Below are 15,585 nucleotides of genomic sequence, written 5' to 3'. Positions count from 1 at the left end.
ATGTGAGGTGATGCATTTTGAGAGATCTAACCTTCATGATTGGCCATGCAGGACCTTGTCAAGGGCTATCCTCATCAATTCTTTTCTTCACCTCTTAAGAAGAACTTGAATCAAATTTGATTTCCCATGCACATACTGACTGTTTCTAATCAGTCCTGGTCCCAAATACTAGTGGATTCTGTCGCTCAGAATTCCCTCCAGTCACTTTCCCACCACTGTTAAATGCACCTGTCTTGTTGCACCTCCCCTTCTCCTAATCCGACACCATTCAGACAATAATCTGCCTTCCTGTTCTTGCCACAAAAGTGGATAACCTCACATTTATCCACATTATACCTCTGCCATGCTTCTGCCCACTCACCCAACCTATCCAAGTCACCCTGCAGCCTCATTGCTCGAAGCTCACACTGCCACCCAGCTTTGTGTCATCCGCAAACTTAGAGATGTTACATTTAATTACCTCGTCCAAATCGTTATACTGTAAACTGGGGTCCCAGCACCGACACTTGTGGCACTCCACTAGTCACTGCCTGCCATTCTGAGAAGGAACCATTAATTCGTACTCTGATTCCTGTCTGCCAACCAGTTCCCTATCCATGTCAATACCCTACCCCCAAAAGTAATATATGCTGTGGCGATACTAAATCATTTCCAGCAGATGAACCATACTTGGTCCTTGAGATTGAGTTAATTATGTAAATTGATGATGGAAACGGGTTTGGCAGGATGTGGTGCTGATGGAAGAGGTGAAAATGAGGTCTCAATATTTAAAACATTACATGAAGAAGTATCAAGGTCTGCTTTTAAACCTGCCTTGTACTTAGTGAAAAGTACAGAATAGCCAGGGTCCCACATCCCACTCTTAGTTTGATGCAAGCACAATGGTGCAATCACCCAGAAACAGTCTGAAATATTAATGATTTTGCATTCCCATTTCCAAAGCTTAAAAAGTAATGCTAATTTGCATCTTTCATTTTCTTTACCCAATAGCCTTACGCATTTTGAAGAGGTTCTGATATAAACAAACCCTTAATTTCTGTGTTTAATGCACAAGGGATACAAGGTGTATTTGCAAACTGTCCAAAACTCTAACTTGGTGATATATGTGGCAGAGTGTAGTGGTGGTCAGGTGGGCATTATTTCTAACTGGAAATCTGTAACATGGTGTACTGCAGGGAACAGTGGGAGAACCTTTCTTGCTTAAATATATATAAATGACTTGAATGAGAATGTAGGTGGTAAGATTGTCCGTTTGCAGACAACTCAAAAATTGTAGATAGCAAAGGTTCTCCAAGGATACAGCGGAGTTAATCAGCTGGAAGGTTGGCACAGGGATAGCATAAGGAATTTCATCCAGACAAGTCTGAGGTAATTACGATTCTAATCCTAGGAAAGGACTAATTCTGATAGGATATAGAGGAACTGGCAGCGACCTTGGGGGCATTGTTGTACAAAAAGATTTTGGTAAAAGTCCACTGTTTGACTTCATACATCAGCACATTGATTATTAGTTAGGTTGTCATGTTGCAGTTTTATAAAACATTGGTTGCATCACATACAATTCCGGTCACACTACAGGAAGGATGTGGTAGCAACAGGGTGAGTGCAGAAGAGATGCACCATGATACTGTATGGAATGGAGGGTTGTAGTTAGAAGGAGAGATTGGGTAGACTGGGTTATATGTCACCAGAATGTAAGAGACTTTGGGTGACTTTTAACCATTCTGGTGACATATAACCCAGTCTATCCAATCTCTCCTTGTAACAGCAACTCTCTGTTCCATACAATACCCTGGAGGTTGAAAGCTTGAGGGTCACAGATGAGATAGTCAGAATAAGACTGCTGGAATAACTCAATGGGTTAGGGAACATTTCTAGAGAACATAAATATGCGACGTTTCGGGTTGGGACCATTCAGACTAATTGTCGTCGGGGGGGGGGGGGGGGGGGGGGGGGGGGGAGAGCTGGAAGAGAGGTTGGGGCAGGTCAAAGACTGGTAAGTGATAGGTGGATATTTTTCCCAGGCCAACGAGTCTAGAGAAAGAGGGCTCTGGCTGGAGAGAGGGGAAGTTTAAATTAGATTTTGAGGGGTAGGTTTTTACACTCTGGATGGTGAATGTCTGGAATATGGAGGTGGAGGCAGGTACAATTACGCTTAAAAAGTCTCGACAAGTATTTGGATCAGAGGCGTACAGGGATACAGGCCAAATGGTAATAATGAGACAGTAACTCTAAGACTTTTGCCTCCATCACAGTGAGGAGGTGTTTGGTGAACTCACTGTGGTGGATGTTAATTAGTGTTTATTGTGTTTTGTTATTATTACATGTATGGCTGCAGGCAACAGCATTTCGTTCAGACCGAAAGGTCTGAATGACAAATAAAGGATTCAATAATGTAGACAGATCACTACCGACATGGACCAAAAGAGGTTGTTTCTGAGATGTACATTTCTATAATTCATATATAAGTAATGATCATTCATACAAACACATTTTAAAATGTTTTCATTATCTATTTATTTGTATCACAAAATATAAAGATCTGGTTCAAGACCATTTTCACTTTGTCTGGTTCTTTTGTCACTCCTCACCAGTTATTTGAGTCACCGAGCTTCAATGCCAGCAGGCACGTCTTGGCAGGTTTTCTGTTGAAGAACTCATTACATAATTTTATAGCGTATAAACACTATTACATCTATTTTCTTGGAGATTGCCTTTGATGGGGATGGGTTCTGTCAGAGTATTGCGAGTGACTGTCCTATTTTACTGTTAATCATAGAAGTTCAGAACAATTGCTTCCTGGGAGTTTCATGTTTATTTGGTGTGTCTTTCGTCAGTGGGTCTGGATATCTGCGTGAACGGAGGCTCTCTGGCACAGACTTCTAAGAAAAAAAGAGTAATTTTGAAACCAAAAATGCTACTACAAGTGCAAGTCTCAATTTTCTTCCATAGAATTTTACTCTCAATAAGCACTTAACTGGTCAAAGAAATAACTAAATGATGCTATTCTTAATATTTACTTACTGCTCCAATTGAAGGCTTCACAATAATCCTACTTCCTTGTAAATTGTTACTTTTATTTAATTGGAACATGAGTGTGCACTGCAAGGCTAAAATTTAATTGCTTTCATAATTGTCAATTGGTGGTGATGGTATGGATCTACTTAACATGAAGAACATTGTAGTCTTCATGTGCCTTGTAGGCATTAAGTCTCCATAAAAGTCCAGTGGTACAGAGGTAAGGCTGGGTCAGTATTGTTGATTTTCTTCCCCAAAAGGTGGTTAATGAAACAGTATTTTAATGACATCCTGGTATTACTGCTATCTTTTAAGGTATTTCAGATTATTCCAATTTGAATTCATCAGCTGCCATAGGAATATTGGTCCAGTAACAATCATGCCACTGTACACATTGGTTAATCTATTGACAGCATGATTAGTGCAGCAAATTAATCTGACACAATGCAAATGTTATGCATAGTTGCATAAAATACAAAATAGAAATTAAAAATACAAGAAAAATTAAATGTTGATCACAAGTAGCAAATAAATGAAAATAATTATGTTTCCTAGAATTCTGTGGATATAAGGAATAAGCTGCTGGATGACGTAGTTGAGGCAGGCACTATAACAACATTTAAAAGACTTTTGAACGGTACATGGATAGGAAAGGTTAAGACGTTTATGGGCCAATCGCAGGCAATTAAGAATAGCGTAGATGGGGCATCTTGGTCAGCACGAGCAAGTTGGGCCTAAGGGTCCGTTTCCGTGCTCTATGACTCTGATTCTGTATACATTGTCTGAGTAAATCCTCCCCTTCATCTGCACCAGTCAACTAGCTCTAGCAAAGGTGAGAAAATACAGAACTTTCCAATTGCAGCTAATGACCTTAGCATTCTGTATCACGACAGTAACATCCATTCCTTGTCAGTCACTGCGGTAAACAGCACAGAAACAGGCCCTTATGTGCAACTTGCCCAGCCAACAAGTTGCCTAACCAAACTGCCTTACACCAATCATCAATCACCTATTCATACTAGTTTTATGTTTCTTTCTCATCCACTCCCTACAAATTAGCAGCAATTTACATTGGTCAATTAATCTATGAACCACACAATTTTGCGACACGAGAGGAAACTGGATCACCTGGAGGAAAACCTACATGATCACGAGGCAAATGTGCAAACCCCAACTTATGAGAAGGTTATAAAGCTTGGCACTAAGTCATGTTATTATGGATGTTAGTCAAAAAAGCTTTGAGTATCCTAGGGAAAGTGAGAGGGATTAAGGGAGAGTTAAGGCCTCAGTAGCTGAATACATGGATACCAGCTAAAAAGTCAATGCTGGTCAATTGGTGAAATAAGGAACTGCAGATGCTGGTTAATAATAGGGTCAGAGTTGATGGTTTAAGAGAACAGCGTATTAGATCCTGTGTTTTGCATAACTGTCTAAGGGTGGGGAACATAGGCTGGTTTGAAATGTCCGGAGCCTGTCTCTGAATTTGACAAAAGCAAAAATGGAAGACGAGAGAGGGGCAATGCTATGGAATTAAAAGATGGTCTGGGTGGACATGGATTCAGGAACTTGGCTCAAATGCTGATATGAAGTCCAGGTTGAGAGGCGTTTCTATTCAGGTTTAATAATTGCAGATAAGAGTCAGTGACAATGGAATGTCTGAAGAAGGGGGCTGTCCTGAAACATCACCTATCCATTTTCTCCAGAGATGCTGCCTGACCCTCTAGTTACTCCAACATGTTGAATGTAGATATTAATTTACAAAAGATAGAGTATTTGGCTCTTCAAACTTGATCAAACTGACCACAGTTGGTCCTCTCAGTATTATGAACACATTTTCAATATCTCAAGTCCAAATTATTTCCATAAATACATTCATTAGCAGAGAATTCCACACGTTTACTACCCTCTTGATGAAGACATTTTCTTTCACCTTAGACAAAGATGTTCAATGGAAAGACCAATCAGTGTCCTGGTCCACGAAATTAATGTTTAAAGTGGCCAGTAAAATGGGCTGCATTGTCCTCGATGATTTTGCGTTTCGTGAACGCCCTTTGGATTGCGCTCATTCAAGCAGGCAGAGAATATTCCATTATACTCTTGACCTGTGTCTTGTAGAAGGGGGAATTGGCTTTGGGGATGAACTCACTAATGATCATTCGGCATCGGACTTGTCCTCGGAACCGCAGTATTTATGCAGCTGGTCCAGTTTTTTTAGTCAATGGTAGCCACCCCCTCCAAGATATTAATGGCATGGGAAGTACCATTGAGCATCAAGATTAGGAGATTACGTGGTCAGACTAATTTATTGAAAATGGTATGTCTGGCAACCATGTGGCACAAACACTGCTTGTCACATCAGCCCATGACCTTCTAGGTCTTGTTCAGTGCGGATACGACTGCTTCATTTGCTAAGTTACAAATGAATCTATACAATCAACAAATATCCCCATATTAGGCCTTGTGATGGGAGGATTTGAAGAAGCAATGGACCTTGGGGCTAGAATGATTAAATTCTATCCCAAGCATCATCCTTTTGTGAGATTTATGACTCATCTATGAGAGTGTTTAGACCCTTGATGTGTGTTGATCAGTTTACCAAGGCTTCTTGTTTCCACTCAATAGAATAGAAATTCTTCAAAAACGACAGATTTGAAAGGTAGAGGAACAGATATTATCAGCTAGCTCAGGGTCCAGTAAGAGAAGCTGGGCGGTCAGTTCAGTACACGTAGAATCAACAGGGCAATTGATAAATCTGGAAAAAGACACAAGGCGGGTAGAGAATAAAGAAACTAGAGAAAAATAAGAGTTTGGGATGGCCAGAAGAAATTTGGCTTGGTACGTTTGAAACAGATGCAATTGAATGGATGGTCTTAATCTTAGACACAAAGAAATGCATTAGCTTCATACTTTGTTGGATGCAACTGAAGGTTTTATGATATAATAAAGTAAAAATCCCAGAATCAGAAGTGTTCTTAGCAAAACATGATTGGAAAACTCAAATTACGGCAATAACTCATACTATAATACACATTTTTAGTGTTATTGATTATATTGTGCATAATTAAGTCAAAGATAGAGATGAGCTTAGTGTCAGAGCTCCTGCAGGTCATGTTCGCATTATACCATCAGAATACCTCATGATGGAAGGGATGTTACAACTTCTTAATGACCTTAAGTGGATGCATTTTTTTTTAAGGATCATAAAACAACATTTAAATTGAAAAAGGAATGGAAACAGTATAAAGAAAAAATGTATTTTTTTGTCATCCTGGAAACATAATACAAGTTTATACGAAATTTAATCGTTAAAGAATTAAATTTCAGAACTGATTAATACAATGCCTTATCCAAAAGATGCTAACTTCTGGCTCAGTTACTGCATTGAGTCAGGATTACAGCAATTAACCTCAACAACAGACAGGATGGTTCTTCAACAGGCTGAGGCTATGTTTTTCCACAATAAAGCACCAATATTTGAACTTTTACAGAGACAAAGCATACTTTTGAGGAGAGGTGTGGATATTCAATCAACTTGCAGAAGAGAAATAAAATATTGCTCACTTCATTGGTGGTCGTAAATAAAACATTACATCAATTGCAACAGAACGCATTACAGTCCTTCTCATCTTCAGCCTTCACTGCACCTCAAGTTCACTCTGCCCAGGTATTTCAGGTTTAAGCTCTTAGTTCATGTCATGCATTCTCATTTCCAAACCATTCCAAGGAAGAGCTGAACTGGGAAAGTCTTAGTGAATGCCGATAGTCAACAAGGCTCTTGATATTAATAAACAACAAATAAAAACGTGGCAGCCTTGTGGAGAATGCACAAAATGCTATTGTTTAAGTCCTTGGTTGCAATATGATTGCTGTTCCACTCTTTCTTCCTCTAATCAAACCCCTCCTGTTGTCGCACATTGATTTAAAAAAAAAAGTGTTTGAAATTTGTCAGTCTAAAGAGATAATGTCTGGGATGCTGCTGGCTGTTCCTCCTCCACCTGCTATCACCCCAGCTTCTGTTCGGCTGCTGCTGTTGCCTTCATGGTGTTGGGTTGATGAGATGATGCTTCCGCCAACAGTGTTGGGTGTCATTGTCGGTGGTCCAACAGCAGAGGAGAGATTGTCCAGAAATATAGACTGACAGTACTGCATTTGAGGAAATAAAAAAAGTGAACAACTTCCCCACAGTTGAAGGTTCTCATATAACCTGCTGACAGAAGTCATCAGCCATAAGCACAGTCCTACACTTTCCGATAAGGTTTCAATATTGGAGGCAAATTTAAAAAATAAACATTATTTGCCGCAGGACGTGAATCTAAATGCATAGATCAAAAATGCAGATGTGAAATCAGGCTCTATCATTCTCATCATGATTTCTAAAATCCTGTTTGAGTTAAAATTGAGTTCTTTAAAATGTTAAAATTTGAATTGTAAAGCAGTCGTTAGAGTAAAATGTTTATAAGATGGAAATTTGTTTGTCCTATTACAATAAAAAAATTATTCAACTCGCCATGCTAAGGAAAACGAAAGGAGCATGTTGGTGTAATTAAAACCAAGAGACAGCTCCGCTAGGTAAAAGTGATGAATGCAGATATTCCACATGTGGAATTCATTTATGTGGAATTCAAATTTCTAAAATTGCCTTTATCTATGCATCAATATTTTTAAATTAAATAAAAGCATTTATCCAAGGTAACCTCGTCTTGCAGTCGATATTTCCATAATTCAAGTAAAAGGAATGCATCAGGTGCCTCTATCTGCCAAATTATGTAAATGAGTGCATAATCAGAATATAAAACATGCAAAATGAAAGCAGACAGCTGTAGATGCTCAACAACGCAGGCAACATCAATGGAGAAAGGAAGGGAGTTAATATCAGAGGTTAATCTGAAATGTTAATTTGGTTTAGTTCCCTAAAATGCCACTCAATCTGCAGAGTATTTGTGGTATTTTGTTTTTCATATTAGATTTCTAGTACTTGGTTTGCTTTATGAATATTAATCTCGGCATTTAAGACCGAAGAGGCCAGAAAGAAGCTACTGGAATAAAATAATTGTTTGGAGCAAAAACTGCAGATATATATCCAACAAATTAGTTAAACAACAAGTAGGTTGAACATTAGCTTTCAAATCTAACCAAACATAGATTCGTGCAAGGATCTTATGTTAACCAAATTCCCACAACACAAAAAATTACCCCAGAATTCCAATTTTATTAGGAAGCCACACGGGATTGCTGTTGGAAACTAAACATTGTACCAGCGGCATCAAATTGTTCTGAATTTGGGACAAATGCATGTTGTCACAAGATATTAGAGAGGACTTTATTCTACTTGAGACTGAACAAATGCTTGAAATATGAGGAAGTTTAATTCCTCTGCATTGCATAAGTGCATCTAAATGCAGAAACTATCCTCCCATATCATCCTGTTCAGATCTTAGTTTAGATTCAGCACCCACTGTTGATGTAGACTTATTGGGCAGAGGGGAGAAATACCAACACATTTATACAATTGTTAGGAAGACACGGACAAACCATTCAACACAAAGCCTTTCTTCCACATTGGTACCAACTCGCCCCTCACCCCCAAAGATGCCTAAAAAACAGTTTGTACGAGACCAATGAGCTGCAAGTCAATGAGATTTGGAGCAGCAATCAGCACTGAAGTAACATTGTTTTATCTCATTATGAATTATGTCATAAGCTGCAAAGAAAAGGGACGGTGTAGCGTGGAGATAGAAAATGAAGAGTAGAACCAGGATGCCATTAGAATTGAGCCTTCAAAAAGGAAACCCTCTTGCAGTGACACACTCCAGCTGATAAATTTGACTTAGTTATTACAGAAAGCTTTAATGAAGAGCAGAAACTTAAAAAACTATCACGTCTACCAGAAGTCCAACAAAAATCTCCCATCCATACAAACCTGAGGATCACTCTGAAACAACGAGAAGAAGTCCAAATCTGAAAAAGAAGTTGGATTTCCAATTAGACCAGGAAATGTATGACTTGAAACACAGAAGCAACTCCATATAATTTTTAAATGCAGCCAATGCAAAAACAATTTAGGTACAATTCTTGTGATATTATTACATTTGACAATAGATGGATTATAGATATAGATGCATTGGATTGACGAAGAAGGCAGAGAAAACCTGAACTAGAATTAAGTGTTTTTATGTGATTTGTGCTAAGCGGGTACAGGCCACAAACATAGAACACATGTATTTTAAAAATCAGTATGGTGTTCTTAAATCGGTAGTTGTGTTCTTTAAGAAACCTAGTGTTATAGAAAATAACATAGTAACGGCAATTGTTTCAATGGGGTAAGGGGGTTAGGGGCTAGAGTGTTTCACACTTGTAACAAGTTATTTTTCCAGCAGGATTTTCAAAAATGGTCTTTTTCAATAGCAATAAATGTATTTTTGTTACATTGTTTAATAAAGTATTGATACACAAGTGTCAATTAAGCAATTTCTTGTCAATTTTAATGGCGGTTAAAGTAGCAGTTGTGTTCTCAAGCGACAATGGTGTCTGATTACAGCAAGGAATGGAAACATTTTAAAATCCACTATACTGTTCAAATCCAAGGCAGTTTTTTTTCTGCTTCTTAAATTTCAAATTAACTTGTAAGTGATTATCTTGTTACTAGTTGAAATCACGTTATAACCAACTTGGCTCATGTAATTAAAATAATGTTCCCTAGTTCATCATTCATGTTATATTCAATTCATGTTATGGAAAATCTGTACCTGACTGAGATCATTCTAATTCATTCACATCTACAGAGAAATATCATAAATTGATATTCATTGATCACAATAATTATTAGAGGATGTAAATTATACCAAGTTTAATGTTAATCACCTTGCACCATCTGGTGGCCATAGAACAGTATAACACGGGAATGGGCTTTTCAGCCCATGTTTGTGCCGAACCTGATGCCAAGTTAAACTGATCTTACCTGCCTGCACATGATCCATATCCCTCTATTCCCTGCACATACATGTGCCTATCTAAAACTCTCTATCATATCTGCCTCCACCCCAAGCAGTGCGTTCCAAGCCCCCATCATTCTGTTAGAAAAAACTTGCCTCGCACATCTATCTCTCGATTTGCACAACTAATCTCTGATCTTGGGCTCACAAAATTGCTGGGGAAACTCAGCGGGTGCAGCAGCATCTATGGAGCGAAGGAAATAGCTTCCGCTGAAATAGCTGCACCCGCTGAGTTTCCCCAGCAATTTTGTGTACCTTCGATATTCCAGCATCTGCAGTTCCCTTTTGAACACTCTGATCTTGGGCTCTTTCGGTTTGCGCATTTTTTCTATTTGCGCAGAAACGGTACGCGATAGCGCTGCAATTTTCCGTCAGCTCACTCGCCGTTCTCCTGTGCTGCGAGTGCGACAAGTTTCTTTCCGATCGGTAGTACATTGTAAAAGTTAGCAATGTTTAAAAAGTGGCCCGGCGCAGAGTCGGAGATGTCGCCAAACGGAAAGCGGAGAGTCTGATCCCGGCGGAGGAGTCCAGCGCCCGCTGCGAGTCCCAAACGCACCGCCAGCGCAACGCCCCGCAGCTCCAACCCCTTCCCATCCTCCCCCGTGATACCCCACTCTCCCCAATGGCTCTTCCACTGTCTTTTCTCCGAGCTCCCTCCCCCCCTCGCGCACACACCGGCGCGGCAGAAGGTGCTGGTGTTTCCGGGCCGAGCCGAGGATCTGAGGCCTGGCTCTAAGGGCGCTGATGGCTGATGCTCCTCTGGGGCACACAAGATGGGAGAGGAGCGAAGGGAGAGGAGTGGAATAGGGAAGGGAGAGGAGTTATGGAGGGAGGGAGTGACTGAGGGCAGGGAAAAGGAGAGGTGAGGGGGGGATTGGGGGAGGGTAGAAGAGGGAAAAAAAGAGGGAGGAGGTGAGGAGGGACAGTGAGGGAGGAGGGGGAATAGTGGATGGGGGAGTGGAGGAGGTAGGGAGTGGGGAATAAAGGGAGAGGAGGGCAGTGGGGGAGGTGAGGAGGGATATTGGGGGGGGATAGGGGGAGGTGAGGAGTGGGGGATAGAGGGTTAGGAAAGGGTAGGGAGGGGAGAAGAGTCATGGAGGGGGTGACTGAAGGTAGGGGAAAGGTGAGAGAGAGGGGCGAGGGAGTGATGGGGGAGGGGAGGAGAGGGGAAATGAGCTGGGTGAGGGTGGGTGAAGAGGAGGGGGAGAGAGTGCTAGGGATGAGGGGAAAATGAGCTGTGCCTGTGCAGTTGGGGGCTATGGGTGAGTGGTGGAATGTTGCGTTGGGGGACCAAGCCTCCTCTGTGACAGGGACCCAACGGGTCCCACTTAGTCTAGTCCCCATTAAACCTTCCTCCTCTTACTTTATAACTGTCCTCTAGTGTTGGCCATTTTCACCCTGGGAAAACATTCTGACTGTCTACCCTATTTATGCTTCTGATCATTTTACATGCTTCTATCAAGCCTCCCCTCAACCTCAACCTCAACCTCCAACACTCCAGAGAAAACAATCAAAGTCTATCCGACCTCTCCCTGTTGCGGAAACCCTGTAATCCAGGCAATATTCCGGGGCAACTAGAACTGCACACAATACTCTAAATCCACCCTAACTAAAGTCCTATGGAGCTGCATCATGATGCCAGCTAATTAATTTTAGACAGTCTCCAGCTACTTAAAAATATCACTAATTCAATAGAGACGAATTGCAGGTGAATACTTAAATGTCACTAAAAATGAGACATGATTTTATGTCTGAAATTTTCCAATTTGTGACCAATTTAAACGCATTGTGAACAAAAGGAAAAGTTATGTAGCAATCCACATCTTGGATTTTTTTATTAAAACAGAACTTATCCAGCAAAGATAGACAAAATTGCTGGAGAAACTCAGCAGGTAAGGCAGCATCTATGGAGCAAAGGAATAGGCGACTCATCCAGAGTTCCTTCTCCATTTTCTCATGCCCCCATTAATTCTCTTCCACTTTAGTTTAGACCTTTGTCCGCTAGTATCATACCACCTCGTATCATACCAACAACAGGATCAACTACGTGATATCCATCCTCATTACTTTATACCGATTTATCAGGTCCCCTTGGCCCGCTCTTTTCTGAAGAAAGTTTCAGCTTTCGAGTCCATCGTAGTCCTTGAACACAATAATCCTATTGTCTGTGTTTTATCAAGTTCAGCATATTCCCTATTTTCATATTCCATGCCAATACTGATAAAGCTCATAATTCCATAAGCCTCTATTAAAATGTTTTCTCAACCTACCCTGCCACTCTCAATTTATTTATTCTGCATGTTATAGTATTTTATGAAATTGCCTATCAAAATGCACCACTGCACATTTCTCCACTTCATCTACCAGGTGTCTACCATTCCATCAGCCTATTTATTTATACCCTGCTGCAATTTATTCCTATCCTCTTTGCAGATTACAATACTGCAGAATCGTGTGTCAACCCCAACCGTAGAAATTGTGAATTTCACTCAAGTATAGGCCATTATCAATATAGATAAAAATAACAATGGCCCGAACACTGGTCTTATGGCGTGTCGCTATTTGCCATGCCCAGACTGCAAAACAACCATTTGCCACAATTCTCTCCTAGTAAGGTAAATTAAATAAATTGGAGAAGTGCAGATACAATTAAAATTAAAATTCTGAGGGGGGCATGAGTCTAATGAATAAAATAGGTACACACCAAAGGTTCAGATCAATTTACTGGTAAGGTAAGAACAGTGGCTCCAATTCTAAACACTTTCCTTCATGTCCAGAAGAACTGGTACTTACATTGTCAAAGAAAATAGAAACATAGACATAGAAAATAGGTGCAGGAGTAGGCCATTCGGCCCTTCGAGCCTGCACCGCCATTCAATATGATCATGGCTGATCATCCAACTCAGTATCCTATACCTGCCTTCTCCCCATCCTTCATCCCTTTAGCCACAAGGGGCACATCTAACTCCCTCTTAAATATAGCCAATGAACTGGCCTCAACTACCTTCTGTGGCAGAGAATTCCACATATTCACCACTGTCTGTGTGACAAATCTCAAGATGTGTTTTCTCATCTCGGTCCTAAAAGATTCCCCCCTTATCCTTAAACTGTGATCCCTTGTTCTGGACTTCCCCAACATCGGGAACAATCTTCCTGCATCTAGCCTGTCCAACCCCTTAAGAATTTTGTAAGTTTCTATAAGATCCCCCCTCAATCTTCTAAATTCTAGCGAGTACAAGCCGAGTCTATCCAGTCTTTCTTCATATGAAAGTCCTGACATCCCAGGAATCAGTCTGGTGAACCTTCTCTGTACTCTCTCTACGGCAAGAATGTCTTTCCTCAGATTAGGAGACCAAAACTGTACGCAATACTTTAATTAGGAACTCACTGTTAAAGAAAATTACAGCTGTATATAACCTTGCAGTTGGTAAATATTGAACTATGAGCAAGATTTAAATTGTGAAAGTTTATTTCACTCGCATACCCTATGAAGAAAACCCAATTCCAACAGGACAAGACATAATCTGTCAGCCCTCACCTAGTTTAGCACTGAATAGTAGAAGTTCATTTAAAATAATATCAACCATGTGTAACACTGATTCTTCATCTATTCAGCATTTATCAGTAAAATTAAGTGCGAGCAGAGGGAAGAACAGGAAAACATGGAAGGTGGAGAAAATAAAGTGAGATTGGAAACAATTGTACTTGAATTGTACCAAACCACAACCATCCTACTAGTTTATAGAAATTCAGAAACATATGGACCACAGAGCTCCCGCATCCCATTTTGTTTTGTTAAGATTCTCAGGAATACATTTTCAGGAAAATGTAATGAAAAAAGTTGGTGAATAAGGGGGGGCTCTTTTAAAACTGAGATGAGGAAGAACTTCTTCACCCAGAGGGTGGTTAATTTATGGAATTCACTGCCCCAGGGAGCAGTGGAAGCAGAAACTTTAAATATATTTAAGACTAAAATAGATGGTTTTTTAGCTGCCAAGGGGATAAGGGGCTACGGGGAGAGGGCAGGGATATGGACCTAGGTATGGTTAGTATAGTAAGACCTGAGTGATCTCCTGGACAAGTGTCGATCGCCTGGATTGGGGTCGGAGAGGAATTTCCCGGATTTTTTCCCCCGAATTGGACCTGGGTTTTTATCCGGTTTTTTGCCTCCCCCAGGAGATCACGAGGTTCTTGGGGTGGAGAGGGGTGATAGCGGTATAAAGGGGAGGGTAGTGTCTTGTGTTCTGTGTCTTGTGTCTACTGTTTGTGGGTAAGTGTGTCTGTTTAGTGTTCAGCCATGAGCGAATGGCGGTGCGGGCTCGACGGACCTGGTGGTCTACTCTCGCACCTACTTTCTATGTTTCTATGTTTCTATGAACATGTAATGAGCATGTAATGAAAAATGACCATTAGTTGCCAGAGGGATCAGGAGGATTAAAATATTGGTCCCAGACAAAAGCAGAGATATCGATCAAAAGTGCGATTTATTTTCTATAACTATTTTGCAACTTCATGATAATGTTACTCAGGGAGCCCAGGTACTTACAGCAGCTTTCCTTGGCAATACTAGCTTTAATTGCCCATTCCTAGCTGTCCTGGGGAGACAATGAAGTCAACCACATCAGCACGTATCGAATAGCAGTTGGTTAGACTGGAAGATGATGACAGCAACACCATCTTGCCCTTTTAACCTGCCGAGTCGCTTATCAAGACCATGGCTGATCTTCAACCTCAGTACCATTCACTAGCCCAAAATCCTTCATGTATCCTAATATCCAGAAATTTCTGTTTTGAATTAACTTTAGGACCAGGTATTCTCAGACCACCAGGGTATAGATTTTCCAAGATTAGATTTAAAATTAGATTAGATGTCAATCTTAAAGATTTACCAAAATGAATGAAGAAACTTCTCAGCTCAGACATAATTGCATTGGTAAATTGACAGGTAACAAGAATGGAAATGATAAATTGATCTTTATTGTAAGAGGATTTTAATACACCAGTAAAGACATGTGATTTTATACTGAAGAAGGGTTTCGGCCCGAAACGTTGCCTGTTTCCTTCGCTCCATAGATGCCGCTGCACCCGCTGAGTTTCTCCAGCATTTTGTGTACCTTGTGATTTTATATAACCTTGTTCGGACTAAATCTGAAACAGTGTATACATATCTGATCTCTGGAGGCAAGGAAGGATATTGCCATAAAGAGAATGTAATGAAGATCCCTAGGATGATACCTGTTTATTTTTTGGGGGTGGGTGTTGGGGAGGTAGGGGTGGTGTGTTTGCCCATTGAAGAAAGATTAAGAGGGCTCAGGTTTGGAAGAATGGAAGGTGATGTTATCAATATGTACAACATTTCACATGAATAAAAAAATGCAGATGTTTGAAAGCATAGTCAGAGAGCATAGAACATAGCGAACATGTCCATCGCATGAGAACATGTCCATCGGCCTACAATGTCTGTGCCAAACATGATGTCAAGACCATGTACCCGCACATAATCAATCCTTCCATTGCTGCACATCCATATGCCTAATCCATGTCTTTTAAATGTCAATAACGTATCTGCTCCAAC

General features: G+C 40.5%; 1 protein-coding gene across 15 annotated transcripts in view; it reads right to left on the bottom strand.

Annotated features, from left to right (window-relative positions):
* Positions 1-2,493: 2,493 nt before the first annotated feature.
* The window catches only part of pias2 (protein inhibitor of activated STAT 2), a 51,373-nt gene continuing 38,281 nt past the window's right edge, over positions 2,494-15,585 (bottom strand). For 11 of the 15 annotated variants that reach the window (XM_033034044.1, XM_033034036.1, XM_033034010.1 and 8 more), the window contains 2 exons: positions 8,939-8,976; positions 6,252-7,161 (listed from right to left, as the gene is read on the bottom strand). In XM_033034044.1, coding sequence (XP_032889935.1) covers positions 6,964-7,161; positions 8,939-8,976 — 236 coding nt within the window. In that variant the 3' untranslated portion in view covers positions 6,252-6,963. Of the gene's footprint in view, positions 2,883-6,251; positions 7,162-8,938; positions 8,977-15,585 lie in introns of those variants that run through there. The other 4 variants (XM_033034103.1, XM_033034112.1, XM_033034141.1 and 1 more) reach the window with 3 other exon arrangements.

Source organism: Amblyraja radiata, chromosome 1, assembly GCF_010909765.2.
Source record: "Amblyraja radiata isolate CabotCenter1 chromosome 1, sAmbRad1.1.pri, whole genome shotgun sequence".
NCBI classification, from domain to species: Eukaryota; Metazoa; Chordata; class Chondrichthyes; order Rajiformes; family Rajidae; genus Amblyraja; species Amblyraja radiata.
Note: the sequence above shows the minus strand (reverse complement) of the source record. Positions and strands in the feature narration are given on the sequence as shown.